The following is a 17,086-nucleotide window of genomic DNA, read 5'->3' on the forward strand; positions in this document are numbered from 1 at the left end:
GATAGAGAGAGGGAGGGAGGAGAAGATCTCATGGAAGCAGCCGGACTATGGAATGAATGGGTAACACTAGCGTGAATGGACATGACATGACACTGGTAACATTGTATTGTAATTCTACATTTTAGTCATTTAGCAGACGTGCTTATCCAGAGCGACTTACAGGAGCAATTAGGGTTAAGTGCCTTGCTTAAGGGCACAGACAGATTTTTCACCTAGTCGGCTCGGGGATTAGAACCAGCGACCTTTCGGTTACTGGCACAACGCTCTTACCCACTAAGCTACCTGCCGCCCCAATTCTAGCTTCTCTTCAATCAAAAGTGATACAATAACAGTCTATAATTTTTTTGGCACAAATTAATCTGCCCTGGAAGGGAAACTGGTTGTGTTTAGATAGCCTAATTCTGAAAAAATATCCACATCAGATCATTTTCAGAGCCAATCTGATTGGTCAAAAGACCAATTAGTGTAAACATATCATAATTGGTTTGCCTGTCTAAACTCTGATACTGGAAATACCAACTTCTTGTTTCAAAATCAACTCAGTCAAAAGAAGGATATAATAAACTGTTCAAAGACATTATGGATGAATACCAGATATTGTAGCTTGTACTTTCACTTAAACAGAAGTACAGTCGTTTAAAATAGTTGGGATCCTATTTTTGAAATAGTTCAAATAGACAACATACAGAACATGTATATCCCAAAGTACAAATGTATTCTCAAACTTTGTACCAACCACGGCTTGCAGAATCCTCTTACAATAAGCAAAAGATTGTTGGCATAAATATGAACATATTCCTAATAATCCCAGTAATTGCATTCAGATGGAAATAGCAAAAAAGACAGTTGCCAACTGGATAATTTTTGATTATTTAAACTTTATTTAACTAGGCAAGTCAGTTAAGAACAAATTCTTATTTACAATGACGGCCTACACCGGCCAAACCCGGACGACGCTGGGCCAATTGTGTCCCTATGGGACTCTCAATCACAGCCGGATTGTGATATGGCCTGGAATCAAACCAGGGTCTGTAGTGACGCCTCTAGCACTGAGATGCAGTGCTTAGACCGCTGTGCCACTTGGGAAACCCAAAATAAACATTGTATTAGACATCTTTTTTTCTTTATATATATTTTTCTTATATTTAAACTCTGCATTGTTTGGAGAGGGCTCATAAGTAAGCATTTCACGGTAAAGTCTACACCGGTTGTATTCGGTGCAAGTGACAAATAAAATGTGATTTTATCTGGGTGAAGCGTGAGAAGACAAATGCACTGTTCTGCTGCCATCTAGTGGACACTTTGGGAATTGATACTAAGTTAAATGGCTTTTAAATATACAGTCTATTTGGAAAGTATTCTTACATTTACATTTTTGTCATTTAGCAGACGCTCTTATCCAGAGCGACTTACAGTTAGTGAGTGCATACATTTTTCATACTGGCCCGCCGTGGGAGACGAACCCACAACCCTGGCGTTGCAAGCGCCATGCTCTACCAACTGAGCTACACGGGGCCCTTCCTTTTTCCACATTGTTACGTTACAGCCTTATTCTAAAATGTATTAAATACAATATTTTCCTCATCAATCTAGACAATATCCCATAATGACTAAGCAAAAACAGGTTTTTCTAAATTTTTGCAAATGTATTAAAAATAAAAAACAGAAATACCTTATTTACATAAGTATTCAGACCATTTGTTATGAGACTCTAAATTGAGCTCAGGGGCATCCTGTTTCCATTGATCATCCTTGAGATGTTTCTAAAACTTGATTGGAGTCCACCTGTGGTAAATTCAACTGATTGGACATGATTTAGAAAGGCACACACCAGTCTATAGGTCCCACAGCAAAAACCAAGCCATGAGGTCGAAGGAATTGTCCGTAGCGCTCCGAGACAGGCTTGTACCAAGGCACAGATCTGGGGAAGGGTACCAAAAAAATGTCTGCAGCATTGAAGGTCCCAAAGAATACAGTGGCCTCCATCATTCTTAAATGGAAGAAGTTTGGAACCACCAAGACTTTTCCTAGAGCTGGCCACCCGGCCAAACTAAGCAATCGGAGGGGAAGGGCCTTGGTCAGGGAGATGACCAAGAACCCGATGGTCACTCTGACAGAGCTCCAGAGTCCCTCTGTGGAGATGAGAGAACCTTCCAGAAGGACAACCATCTTTGCAGCATTCCACCAATCAGTTATTTATGGTAGAGTGACCAGACGGAAGCCACTCCTCAGTAATAGGCACGACAGTACGCTTGGAGTTTGCCAAAGGCACCTAAAGGACTCTCAGACCATGAGAAACAAGATTCTCTGGTCTGATGAAACCAAGATTGACCTCTTTGGCCTGAATGCCAAGCGTCACGTCTGGAGGAAACCTGGCACCATCCCTACAGTGAAGAATGGTGGTGGCAGCATCATGCTGTGGGGATGTTTTTCAGCAGCAGGGACTGGGAGTCTAGTCAGGACCGAGTGAAAGATGAACGGAGCAAAGTACAGAGAGATCCTTGATGAAAACCTGTTCCAGAGCGCTCAGAACCTCACACTGAGGCGAAGGTTCACCTTCCAACAGGACAACGACCCTAAACACACAGCCAAGACAAGGCAGGAGTGTCTTTGGGACAAGTCTCTGAATGTCCTTGAGCGGCCCAGCCAGAGCCCCAACTTGAACCCGATCTAACATCTCTGGAGAGACCTGAAAATAGCTGTGCAGCGACGCTCACCATCCAACCTGACAGAGCTTGAGAGGATCTGCAGAGAAGAATGGAAGAAACTCCCCAAATACAGGTGTGCCAAGCTTGTAGCGTAATACCCAAGAAGACTCAAGGCTGTAATCGCTGCCAAAGGTGCTTCAACAAAGTACTGAGTAAAGGGTGTGAATACTTATGTAAATGTGATATTCTATATTTTTAACAAATGTGCAACAATTTCTAAAAACCTGTTTTTGCTTTGTCATTATGGGGTATTTTGTGTAGATGGATGAGGAAAAAAACAACAATTTAATCATTTTTGGAATAAGGCTGTAACATAACAAAATTAGGAAAAAAAATCAAGGGGTCTGAATACTTTCCGAATGCACTGTATATATATATATATATATATATATATATATATATATATATATATTTTTAAACATGATATTACTCAATACAAGAGTCTGTGCAAAACAACTTGAAAGGAAAATAAGGATACCCCTTTTTTTTGTCATTTAGCAGACGCTCTTATGAGCAGTTAGGGTTAAGTGCCTTGCTCAAGGGCACAGACAGATTTTTCACCTATTCGGCTCTGGGATTAGAACCAGCGACCTTTCGGTTACTGGCACAACGCTCTTAACCACTAAGCTACCTGCCGCCACAAAAAGGGACACTATTCAGCATTGTAGTTTTTTCATTTTCAAGACTAAAAGTTGGGGAAAAAGAATACAGTGGGGGAAAAAAGTATTTAGTCAGCCACCAACCGTGCAAGTTCTCCCACTTAAAAAGATGAGAGAGGCCTGTAATTTTCATCATTGGTACACGTCAACTATGACAGACAAATTGAGAAAAAAAAATCCAGAAAATAACATTGTAGGATTTTTAATGAATTTATTTGCAAATTATGGTGGAAAATAAGTATTTGGTCACCTACAAACAAGTAAGATTTCTGGCTCTCACAGACCTGTAACTTCTTCTTTAAGAGGCTCCTCTGTCCTCCACTCGTTACCTGTATTAATGGCACCTGTTTGAACTTGTTATCAGTATAAAAGACACCTGTCCACAACCTCAAACAGTCACACTCCAAACTCCACTATGGCCAAGACCAAAGAGCTGTCAAAGAACACCAGAAACAAAATTGTAGACCTGCACCAGGCTGGGAAGACTGAATCTGCAATAGGTAAGCAGCTTGGTTTGAAGAAATCAACTGTGGGAGCAACTATTAGGAAATGGAAGACATACAAGAACACTGATAATCTCCCTCGATCTGGGGCTCCACGCAAGATCTCACCCCGTGGGGTCAAAATGATCACAAGAACGGTGAGCAAAAATCCCAGAACCACACGGGGGGACCTAGTGAATGACCTGCAGAGAGCTGGGACCAAAGTAACAAAGCCTACCATCAGTAACACACTACGCCGCCAGGGACTCAAATCCTGCAGTGCCAGACGTGTCCCCCTGCTTAAGCCAGTACATGTACAGGCCCGTCTGAAGTTTGCTAGAGTGCATTTGGATGATCCAGAAGAGGATTGGGAGAATGTCATATGGTCAGATGAAACCAAAATATAACTTTTTGGTAAAAACTCAACTCGTCGTGTTTGGAGGACAAAGAATGCTGCGTTGCATCCAAAGAACACCATACCTATTGTGAAGCATGGGGGTGGAAACATCATGCTTTGGGGCTGTTTTTCTGCAAAGGGACCAGGACGACTGATCCGTGTAAAGGAAAGAATGAATGGGGCCATGTATCGTGAGATTTTGAGTGAAAACCTCCTTCCATCAGCAAGGGCATTGAAGATGAAACGTGGCTGGGTCTTTCAGCATGACAATGATCCCAAACACACCGCCCGGGCAACGAAGGAGTGGCTTCGTAAGAAGCATTTCAAGGTCCTGGAGTGGCCTAGCCAGTCTCCAGATCTCAACCCAATAGAAAATCTTTGGAGGGAGTTGAAAGTCTGTGTTGCCCAGCGACAGCCCCAAAACATCACTGCTCTAGAGGAGATCTGCATGGAGGAATGGGCCAAAATACCAGCAACAGTGTGTGAAAACCTTGTGAAGACTTACAGAAAACATTTGACCTGTGTCATTGCCAACAAAGGGTATATAACAAAGTATTGAGAAACTTTTGTTATTGACCAAATAATTATTTTCCACCATAATTTGCAAATAAATTCATTAAAAATCCTACATTGTGATTTTCTGGATTTTTTTTTCTCATTTTGTCTGTCATAGTTAACGTGTACCTATGATGAAAATTACAGGCCTCTCTCATCTTTTTAAGTGGGAGAACTTGCACAATTGGTGGCTGACTAAATACTTTTTTTCCCCACTGTAAATTACTATCAAACATCATCCAAGGATAGTATTGTATTTTGAGTTGAAAATACCAGATTACAAAGACATTATATATATAAAACCATGCTAGCTTTCCCACATTACTGGTATGACAGTAAACGTTTGCAAGACTGCATCATCCCACAACTAATCAAACAATTTCCATTCACATTTCAGTGATGGCAAACAGTAACATATTAATGAATGATGTGGAGTGAATTGGCAACATACGTTCTGTTAATTGTTTTCAGTGTACAGGATTCCTTTTCTAAACTGTGCTTGTTTGTGTGTGTGTGTTTTACTGTATGCAGAGGTCGCATACTGAACCCTTAGGCTACTATCAGCAGACAAACAAATATATTGGTATCATCATAATAATACAACCAACACAGTCAGTGGTCACTTCACGGAATGAATAAAACACTGTTCGCTACACTCAAATGGTTCAAGTTGAATCAACACGAGGCATTCACATTGGCAGTCCCATTATAAACTGATAAACTGCCATTTTGTATCATCACAAATATAAGCATAAAATATATTGTCCCCAACCTACATCAGATAGTACATTCAGATATCAGGCAGGTCAACACCTACCATATGGACACACTCCCCCTATATAACTAGTAAAACCTACGACAGCGATTCAGAGTCTTTCCTTATCGTTGAATCAGTTTAGAGAAACGCTTTTGTTTGTTTTGACAGTCCGACAGTACTGGGGTAACCTTTCGATAACATCTTCTTTCCTTGGCAGTAATCCTCCTTGCAGAAACAAATCTCTTCTCAGAGTCTTTGTTAAGTGTGTGCATTTGACCGTCCTTTACGTTTCCATTTTCAATAAGGAAAAGCATCTCAGTGGAATCGACCCCCTTGAACTCATAATTCATCCTGCAGAAAGAGAGAGAGAGAAACAGAAAGAGAGAGAGAGAGAAAGAGAGAGATTGTGGTTTGATACACTGAGCCAACACAATCCAAAGTTACTTCAACTAACTATTAGCAGTTGAAAAATATATGGCACATGGAAATCATAAGAGAGCTGTTTACGGAGATAGGTGGGATGGACTGAGAGTAGCTGAGGGGTGGGTTTAAAAGCTCATGTTCTATAATAGTTATGACTGAAAACATGATGTATAACATATAAGTATTATCTATCTAGATGTAAGGTACAGTATCTCACAAAAGTGAGTACACCCCTCACATTTTTGTAAATATTTGAGTATATCTTTTCATGTGACAACACTGAAGAAATGACACTTTGCTACAATGTAAAGTAGTGAGTGTACAGCTTGTATAACAGTGTACATTTGCTGTCCCCTCAAAATAACTCAACACACAGCCATTAATGTCTAAACCGCTGGCAACAAAAGTGAGTACACCCCTAAGTGAAAATGTCCAAATTGGGCCCAATTAGCCATTTTCCCTCCCCGGTGTCATGTGACTCGTTAGTGTTACAAGGTCTCAGGTGTGAATGGGGAGCAGGTGTGTTAAATTTGGTGTCATCGCTCTCACACTCCCTCATACTGGTCACTGGAAGTTCAACATGGCACCTCATGGCAAAGAACTCTCTGAGGATCTGAAAAAAAGAATTGTTGCTCTACATAAAGATGGCCTGGGCTATAAGATTGCCAAGACCCTGAAACTGAACTGCAGCACGGTGGCCAAGACCATACAGCGGTTTAACAGGACAGGTTCCACTCAGAACAGGCCTCGCCATGGTCGACCAAGGAAGTTGAGTGCACGTGCTCAGCGTCATATCCAGAGGTTGTCTTTGGGAGATAGACGTATGAGTGCTGCCAGCATTGCTGCAGAGGTTGAAGGGGTGGGGGGTCAGCCTGTCAGTGCTCAGACCATACGCCGCACACTGCATCAAATTGGTCTGCATGGCTGTCGTCCCAGAAGGAAGCCTCTTCTAAAGATGATGCACAAGAAAGCCCGCAAACAGTTTGCTGAAGACAAGCAGACTAAGGACATGGATTACTGGAACCATGTCCTGTGGTCTGATGAGACCAAGATAAACTTATTTGGTTCAGATGGTGTCAAGCGTTGATAAAGAAATGTGTGAGTAAGATATGACTAAAATGTCACACCCTCAGTTAAATTAATAATGTATGACTATTAGTAGACTAGAGCTTAGAGAGTTAATCAAATGTGTTTATATAAGATGCATATTTGCCCAGCAACAGAGTATTTGTGTCTTGTAATTAGGCAAGCAGAAGTGCAAAACGATTGAAACCAATAACAGGAGACTGGTTCCAAAAACACACAGGGAAGGGGAGTGAGAGGCTTGCAGGATATTGTGAGATAACTATGTATGGGAATAGAGAAAGAATGCAGCCTGCCCGAGCAAGGAGTAGACTATGATAAGAACGTGTGTGTGTGTGTGTGTGTGTGTGTGACCTGATGGTCAGGAGAGCAGAGGATAATCACATGAGCTAAACCCAGGCGTGAGCTTACAAGATGTGTACAGTGGAAAAATACAGCCCGCCTAAAGCGGGGTGGGATTTTTCCTCTGACGTGTGTGTATAAAAATATTGTACGTCCATTTTGTGGCAGAGCGCTCTCATGAATAAAGGCTGACCATTGCAAAAAAAGGGGTCTTTGTTACATTTATTTAAACTAGACATTTACACCTCTGGGAATTATTCAAAGATTTAAGAAGTGTTTGACTTCAACCATTGAGATAACAAAATTATTGTGACAAGCGTGTGTGGCAGTAACCAGGTGAGGAGTACAAAGACAAGTGTGTCTTGCCTACATTCAAGCATGGTGGTGGGAGTGTCATGGTCTGGGGCTGCATGAATGCTGCCGGCACTGGGGAGCTACAGTTCATTGAGGGAACCATGAATGCCAACATGTACTGTGACATACTGAAGCAGAGCATTATCCCCTCCCTTCGGAGACTGGGCCGCAGGGCAGTATTCCAACATGATAACGATCCCAAACACACCTCCAAGACGACCACTGCCTTGCTAAAGAAGCTGAGGGTAAAGGTGATGGACTGGCCAAGCATGTCTCCAGACCTAAACCCTATTGAGCATCTGTGGGGCATCCTCAAACGGATGCCCCCCCCCCCCCCCAAATGATAATAATATTATAAATAAATATTATTAGCAGTCATCTTGGCTGAATTAGCTAATCCAAAGCCCAGAACCCAAACTCTCATCTAAAAGTCTGTGCCAGAGAATAATATAATTCTGCTCGACTGCAAAAGGAAAGAGATAGCTACTAAGATTAAAAAGCAACATGGTGATTGCAGAGTTGCTGAATCGCGTAAGAAGCGTACCTTGAAGTTGTCCGCCTTTCCCTGTAACCATGGAGATAGCTGCTGGAGCCTCTGGCGGAGGATGCCTGCGATGATATTAGCATCCCGGCTGTTGACGTGCTCCCCTCCCTGGTCGCGCTGGGGACGGAGGGATGAAAGGAGGGAGGGGTGGATGGAGGGATTGATGAAAGGATGATGAGGGAGGGATGGATGGAGAGGACATGGAGGGGTAGAGGGATGGATGGAGAGGACATGGAGGGGTAGAGGGATGGATGGAGGGACATGGAGGGGTAGAGGGATGGAGAGGAGGGATTAGTTAGGGTACAGTGCTCTGGGGGACTCTCCAATAATATAAATGGTAAACAACTTTAGGCAAAAGGTTGAAGAAAAATATTAAATCAAATATACAGTTTAACAAGTTACAATGAGAATATCTAACTACTGGAACTTCTGATAGATAGTAATCAAATGTCTTTAACTTGCAGCTTGTTTTCCAGTCTAACAAGGACAGGAATAAGTAAGATAACGATAAGCTGCTATGATGAAAACAAACTGTATCATTGCCCCCTCTTTGTCAGGTCGTTATTATAAAAGAGAATGTGTTGTCTTCTAAATAACTTACCTGGACAAACAGCTTACACATAAAAAAGTAACCAGTCAGGAGTCTCTTACCTTCTTGGTGCCCAGGTGTGGGTAGAATCGAACGCTGGGATAGGCTGTGATGCCGGCTGACTGACAGGTCTGGTAGTGGGCCTGACAGTCTACTTTCCCTGCCCTCACGCTCCCTTTCACCATCTAGACAAGGATTGCGTCAGAAAAAGCACCCTTTTCCCTATATAATACACTACTTTTGACCAGGGCCCATAGGGAGACCCATAGGGCTCTGGTCAAAAGTAGTGCGCCACATAGTGAATAGGGTGCCATTTGGGATGCGCCCAAAGACATGGCCGCCCAGTGAATCAACACTTCAGACCCACTACATTATCCATAGGGCTCTGGTCAAGACATTTTACATTTACATTTTAGTCATTTAGCAGACGCTCTTATCCAGAGCGACTTACAGAAGCAATTAGGGTTAAGTGCCTTGCTCAAGGGCACATCGACAGATTTCTTCACCTAGTCGGCTCGGGGATTAGAACCAGCGACCTTTCGGTTACTGGCACAACGCTCTTACCCACTAAGCTACCTGCCGCCCCAAGAGTAATGCACTAGTGAATAACACAGGCAGGAAGTGGAGTGCCGGAAACAGCCCTTAGGAGTGTTATTCACGATAAATCACTGGATCCAGTGCCTTATTGCTTTTCTAAAACGGTTCCCAACATATTACACAAAGATGAATGACATGTTTTCATTAAAAATGTATTTGAATGAGTAAATTACATTTTATTTAATCCTTTCACCTGAGGTTATAGTCTGGACAAATGCCAGTAGTTAGTTCCTTTTCTGAGGTTGCTATAGGGCTGGGCGGTATACCGTATTTTACGATATACTGGTATTGAAGCACGGACCGGTTTGAGTTTTTAACTTTACCTTCTATACCTGTATTTTAATGTTTGGTTTGTTAAATGGGAAACGCCGTGTTCAACGTCCATTTTTAAAAGTTTACTTCACTGCTTGAGTCATCTCTCTCTACTCTCGCCATACGCATTCCCCGCCCCCTGTGACTCAAGGAGCACCTTCGTTCCTCGACCATCACGAGACACTTGCGTTCAGTCTGCATGGTCAATGTAGCACGTGCAACAATGTTGATGACGATGACGCTGTTTTCATTTTGCTTCTTAATTTAAATCCACTAGCTTTCTATAATTACACTATTCATTTGTGTTTCTTACATCTGCAAACAGCTAGATTGTATTTTCTTAGCAAATTGGGCCTACATCTTGTTAGCCGCTAATGCTAATCGCTAGTTAGCTTGCTAGTTAGCTAATAAATGTACTGAGTCAGAGCAAACATAATTAGCTATACAGCCTGATAATACCAGTGATGGTGTAGACCTAAATCAGCATATTGTTAATGCAACAATATCTTCTAAATCAACGAGGAAAAATGTAAACGCATGAATATGTTAGCTACATTAAGTAGCTAAGAGAAAACATTCAATGTAACCAAAGATTATAGGGTCCCCTACGAAACACTTGTCAAGACTTTGGTTCCTACCAGAATAGAATAGTCAATCGTCGGGTGAGGTTGTGTCTCTCTCTGGCGGGAGGTAAGCTTGGATTATATACACTGCTCAAAAAAATAAAGGGAACACTTAAACAACACAATGTAACTCCAAGTCAACCACACTTCTGTGAAATCAAACTGTCCACTTAGGAAGCAACACTGATTGACAATAAATTTCACATGCTGTTGTGCAAATGGAATATACAACAGGTGGAAATTATAGGCAATTAGCAAGACACCCCCAATAAAGAAGTGGTTCTGCAGGTGGTGACCACAGACCACTTCTCAGTTCCTATGCTTCCTGGCTGATGTTTTGGTCACTTTTGAATGCTGGCGGTGCTTTCACTCTAGTGGTAGCATGAGACGGAGTCTACAACCCACACAAGTGGCTCAGGTAGTGCAGCTCATCCAGGATGGCACATCAATGCGAGCTGTGGCAAGAAGGTTTGCTGTGTCTGTCAGCGTAGTGTCCAGAGCATGGAGGCGCTACCAGCAGACAGGCCAGTACATCAGGAGACGTGGAGGAGGCCGTAGGAGGGCAACAACCCAGCAGCAGGACCGCTACCTCCGCCTTTGTGCAAGGAGGAGCAGGAGGAGCACTGTCAGAGCCCTGCAAAATGACCTCCAGCAGGCCACAAATGTGCATGTGTCTGCTCAAACGGTCAGAAACAGACTCCATGAGGGTGGTATGAGGGCCCGACGTCCACAGGTGGGGGTTGTGCTTACAGCCCAACACCGTGCAGGACGTTTGGCATTTGTCAGAGAACACCAAGATTGGCAAATTCACCACTGGCGCCCTGTGCTCTTCACAGATGAAAGCAGGTTCACACTGAGCACTTGTGACAGAGTCTGGAGACGCCGTGTAGAACGTTCTGCTGCCTGCAACATCCTCCAGCATGACCGGTTTGGCGGTGGGTCAGTCATGGTGTGGGGTGGCATTTATTTGGGGGGGCCGCACAGCCCTCCATGTGCTCGCCAGAGGTAGCCTGACTGCCATTAGGTACCGAGATGAGATCCTCAGACCCCTTGTGAGACCATATGCTGGTGCGGTTGGCCCTGGGTTCCTCCTAATGCAAGACAATGCTAGACCTCATGTGGCTGGAGTGTGTCAGCAGTTCCTGCAAGAGGAAGGCATTGATGCTATGGACTGGCCCGCCCGTTCCCCAGACCTGAATCCAATTGAGCACATCTGGGACATCATGTCTCGCTCCATCCACCAACGCCACGTTGCACCACAGACTGTCCAGGAGTTGGCGGATGCTTTAGTCCAGGTCTGGGAGGAGATCCCTCAGGAGACCATTCGCCACCTCATCAGGAGCATGCCCAGGCGTTGTAGGGAGGTCATACAGGCACGTGGAGGCCACACACACTACTGAGCCTCATTTTGACTTGTTTTAAGGACATTACATCAAAGTTGGATCAGCCTGTAGTGTGGTTTTCCACTTTAATTTTGAGGGTGACTCCAAATCCAGACCTGGGTTGATAAATTTGATTTCCATTGATAATTTTTGTGTGATTTTGTTGTCAGGACATTCAACTATGTAAAGAAAAAAGTATTTAATAAGATTATTTCATTCATTCAGATCTAGGATGTGTTGTTTAAGTGTTCCCTTAATTTTTTTGAGCAGTGTACATATATACATAGTTTAAGCTTTACTCGACAAAGCCCAAACTATGTATTTAGATTGTAGATAAGTATTGTAGGTAGTTATCGTGGGTTGTTGTATGTAATTATTGTAGGCTAGTATTGTATTCGGCTGAGCCCGGTGAAGCACGAAGCTAGCTAGCTAACCCACTACCTGGACTAGCTAGCGGGTAGCTACTGGTAACTATTTGCAACTGTGGATAGTTGTTTCACGCCTGAGAGTACCTGTAATTACGCCAGCTAGCTGCCTACAATAGTTACATACAATAATGCCTACCATTCAGCTGTTTTTCTAACCTCATTGTCTGAAGCGTTAACGTTAGGTAGAAAGTGGCTACTGTGCTTGAAATTTAGCTAGCTTGTTGCTACCTGGATAGCTACTAACAATGGCTGGAACGACCTAGCAAACAGACGCGAACTGGCTGAGTCAATTCAGTGGCTAGCTTTGCACTTGGCTAGCTAACAGTAGCTGCTAGGGGTAAGTTATAACCTACATTTGTGTTTTGTTTTTACATACTGGTAGCCAGAGTCGTTTTAAGGGAATTCGGGACATGGGTGACTAGTTAACGTTAGCTTGGCTCTCTCTGTGTGTTCGTGCAATGGGAGGAGGGGTTTCTTCTTTGGCTGAAAGCAATGGCTAGCTAGTATGCTAACTATTCTAGCTAACTAACTGGCTGAATAAGTTGATGACGGACTCGCTCAAGCTGTCGGGACTAACCCACAACGTTAGACACGGACACAAATGATCTGCTTGGCGTGTTGACACTGGTGGTTTGTTGTGGCCAAGTATTGGTGCTAAACCGTGTTGTTGGAGTCCGGCATGCTAGTTGGCTGTGGCGTCATATGACTAGGTGCCCTGAACGATTTTCACAGAAGAATACTGTACCAAGTTAGCTGAATAAACTAAGTTAGTCTATTCCTAGAAAACATTGAACCGCTGTAGTTTACAACAATTATAGTTTCTGAGGTGGAAGTTGGGAGAGTTATATTTGGGTGTTTCAGTGAAACGTAAGTGAGGGAGGCCCTGCTCTCTCCTTTCCCAGATGTTTAGTTCATTTCATTCCGATCTCCTTTGCATTATTGTAGCCATTTTCTGTAGCCTGTCAACTATGCCTCTGTCTATCCCTGTTCTCTCCTCTCCGCACAGGCTATACAAACGCCTCACACCGTGTGGCTGCTGCCTCTCTAACCTGGTGGTCCCTGCACGCACCACCAACGTGGAGTTCCAGGTCTCAGGCAGCCTCTGGAACTGCCGTTCTGCTGCCAACAAGGCAGAGTTCATCTCAGCCTATGCTACCCTCCAGTCCCTCGACTTCTTGGCGCTGACGGAAACATGGATTACCACTGAAAACACTGCTACTCCTACTGCTCTCTCCTCGTCTGACCATGTGTTCTCGCATACCCCGAGAGCATCTGGTCAGCGGGGTGGTGGCACAGGAATCCTCATCCTCTTCCAAGTGGACATTCTCTCTTTTTCCCCTGACCCATCTGTCTATCTCCTCATTTGAATTCCATGCTGTCACAGTCACTAGCCCATTCAAGCTTAACATCCTTGTCATTTATCGCCCTCCAGGTTCCCTTGGAGAGTTCATCAATGAGCTTGACGCCTTGATAAGTTCCTTTCCTGAGGATGGCTCACCCCTCACAGTTCTGGGTGACTTCAACCTCCCTACGTCTACCTTTGACTAATTTCTCTCTGCCTCCCTCTTTCCACTCCTCTCCTCTTTTGACCTCACCCTCTCACCGTCCCCCCCTACTCACAAGGCAGGCAATACGCTTGACCTCATCTTTACTAGATGCTGTTCTTCTACTAATCTCACTGCAACTCCCCTCCATGTCTCCGACCACTACTTTGTATCCTTTTCTCTCTCGCTCTCCTCCAACACTACTCACTCTGCCACTACTCAGATGGTAATGCGCCGTCGCAACCTTCGCTCTCTCTCTCCCGCTACTCTCTCCTCTTCCATCCTATCATCTCTTCCCTCTGCTCAAACCTTCTCCCTCCAATCTCCTGATTCTGCCTCCTCAACCCTCCTCTCCTCCCTTTCTGCATCCTTTGACTCTCTATGTCCCCTATCCTCCCGACCGGCTCGGTCCTCCCCTCCTGCTCCGTGGCTTGATGACTCATTGCGAGCTCACAGAACAGGGCTCCGGGCAGCCGAGCGGAAATGGAGGAAAACTAGACTCCCTGCAGACCTGGCATCTTTTCACTCCCTCCTCTCTACATTTTCTTCATCTGTTTCTGCTGCTAAAGCCACTTTCTACCACTAAATTCCAAGCATCTGCCTCTAACCCTTGGAAGCTCTTTGCCACCTTCTCCTCCCTGCTGAATCATCCTCCCCCCCCCCCCTCTCTGTGGAGGACTTTGTCAACCATTTTGAAAAGAAGGTTGACGACATCCGATCCTCGTTTGTTAAGTCAAATGACACTTCTGGTCCTGCTCACACTGCCCTACCCTATGCTTTGACTTCTTTCTCCCCTCTCTCTCCAGATAAAATCTTGCGATTTGTGACGGCCGGCCGCCCAACAACCTGCCCGCTTGACCCTATCCCCTCCTCTCTTCTCCAGACCATCTCCGGTGACCTTCTCCCTTACCTCACCTCGCTGATCAACTCATCCTTGACCGCTGGCTATGTCCCTTCTGTCTTCAAGAGAGCGAGAGTTGCACCCCTTCTCAAAAAAACAACACTCGATCCCTCTGATGTCAACAACTACAGACCAGTATCCCTTCTTTCTTTTCTCTCCAAAACTCTTGAGCGTGCCGTCTTTAGCCAACTCTCTTGCTATCTCTCTCAGAATGACCTTCTTGATCCAAACCAGTCAGGTTTCAAGACTGGTCATTCAACTGAGACTGCTCTTCTCTGTGTCACGGAGGCTCTCCGCACTGCTAAAGCTAACTCTCTCTCCTCTGCTCTTGTCCTTCTAGACCTGTCTGCTGCCTTTGATACTGTGAACCATCAGATCCTCCTCTCCACCCTCTCCGAGCTGGGCATCTCCGGCGCAGCTCACTCTTGGATTGCGTCCTACCTGACCGGTCGCTCCTACCAAGTGGCGTGGCGAGAAGCTGTCTCCGCACCACGTGCTCTCACCACTGGTGTCCCCCAGGGCTCAGTTCTAGGCCCTCTCCTATTCTTGCTATACACCAAGTCACTTGGCTCTGTCATATCCTCACATGGCCTCTCCTATCATTGCTACGCAGACGACACACAACTAATCTTCTCCTTTCCCCCTTCTGATAACCAGGTGGTGAATCGCATGTCTGGCAGACATATCAGTGTGGATGACGAATCACCACCTCAAGCTGAACCTCGGCAAGACGGAGCTGCTCTTCCTCCCGGGGAAGGACTGCCCGTTCCATGATTTCGCCATCACGGTTGACAACTCCGTTGTGTCCTCCTCCCAGAGTGCGAAGAGCCTTGGCGTGACCCTGGACAACACCCTGTCGTTCTCCGCTAACATCAAGGCGGTGACCCGATCCTGTAGGTTCATGCTCTACAACATTCGGAGAGCACGACCCTGCCTTACACAGGAAGCGGCACAGGTCCTAATCCAGGCACTTGTCATCTCCCGTCTGGATTACTGCAACTCGCTGTTGGCTGGGCTCCCTGCCTGTGCCATTAAACCCCTACAACTCATCCAGAATGCCGCAGCCCGTCTGGTGTTCAACCTTCCCAAGTTCTCCCACGTCACCCCGCTCCTCCGCACACTCCACTGGCTTCCAGTTGAAGCTCGCATCTGCTACAAGACCATGGTGCTTGCCTACGGAGCTGTGAGGGGAACGGCACCTCCGTACCTTCAGGCTCTGATCAGTCCCTACACCCAAACGAGGGCATTGCGTTCATCCACCTCTGGCCTGCTGGCCCCCCTACCTCTGCGGAAGCACAGTTCCCGTTCAGCCCAGTCAAAACTGTTTGCTGCTCTGGCACCCCAATGGTGGAACAAGCTCCCTCACAACGCCAGGACAGTGGAGTCACTCACCACCTTCCGGAGACACTTGAAACCCCACCTCTTTAAGGAATACCTGGGATAGGATAAAGTAATCCTTCTACCCCCCCCGTACCCCACCCCGCCCAAAATAAAATAAAAATAAAAATACATATTGTAAAGTGGTTATCCCACTGGCTATAAGGTGAATGCACCAATTTGTAAGTCGCTCTGGATAAGAGCGTCTGCTAAATGACGTAAATGTAAACGTACCTGTCACAATAACTCCTCCCTGGCATTTTCATTCGTTGTCATGTCAAACAACACTTTATTCAAAGTGCCCACTATTATATTCTAACTATATAATTAGAATAATCATTCGGTTCACCCAAGTGTTTTGCTATCAATCGCAAGTCAAATCGCAATTACAACATTTGGTTAAAAATAAGACCTAGGTTGTTTGCTCATATTGTGCAACCCTAGGTGGCAGTGTGGAAATGATCTGAAATTAGTACAGGAAGTTGATGAAAATGCAAAAAAATATTTTGGGTTGAAGTTTAATTGAACAGTATAAAATAATCAGAATGGAGAAAGACCCATTGAAATCACTGTATGTATGGGTTGCCACCCGCTACTCATAAAGCAAAATGTATAACTTTTATTATTAATGGATGCTAGCCAAGCACACTGATTGTTTGTTCTAAACAAAAATGGTTGCTAAATGAAATCAAATTGTATTAGTCACATACACATATTTAGCAGATGTTATTGAGGGTGTAATGAAATGCTTGTGTTTCTAGCTCCAACAGTGCAGTAATATCTAACAATTCACAACAGTACACACAAATTTAAAAGTAAAAGAATGCAGCCAGCTATGCTATGCAGGCTGACTAACGCTCTTCTCATTTGGCAAAGGCTTTGCTAGCTAGCCAACTAAAGCTAACACAATCACATCAAACTCAACCAATCAGCATCCAGGGTCCAAACTACCCGTTTTATAAATAGTGAATAGGGTGCCATTTGGGCACAGACAAAGAGATGGCCGCCCAGTGACTCAGACACTTCAGA

At 44.6% G+C, this 17,086-nt stretch overlaps 1 protein-coding gene across 1 annotated transcript in view; it reads right to left on the bottom strand.

The window, feature by feature from the left end:
- Window positions 1-5,040: 5,040 nt before the first annotated feature.
- Window positions 5,041-17,086, bottom strand: part of LOC311129952 (dnaJ homolog subfamily C member 10-like) — a 35,925-nt gene continuing 23,879 nt past the window's right edge. Inside the window, exons 20-22 of the mRNA XM_084162520.1 lie at window positions 8,956-9,078; window positions 8,305-8,421; window positions 5,041-5,909 (exon numbers count right to left, since the gene is read on the bottom strand). Coding sequence (XP_084018646.1) covers window positions 5,898-5,909; window positions 8,305-8,421; window positions 8,956-9,078 — 252 coding nt within the window. The 3' untranslated portion in view covers window positions 5,041-5,897. The remainder of the gene's footprint in view (window positions 5,910-8,304; window positions 8,422-8,955; window positions 9,079-17,086) is intronic.

Source organism: Coregonus lavaretus (assembly GCF_964263955.1).
Source record: "Coregonus lavaretus genome assembly, chromosome: 5".
Classification (NCBI taxonomy): Eukaryota; Metazoa; Chordata; class Actinopteri; order Salmoniformes; family Salmonidae; genus Coregonus; species Coregonus lavaretus.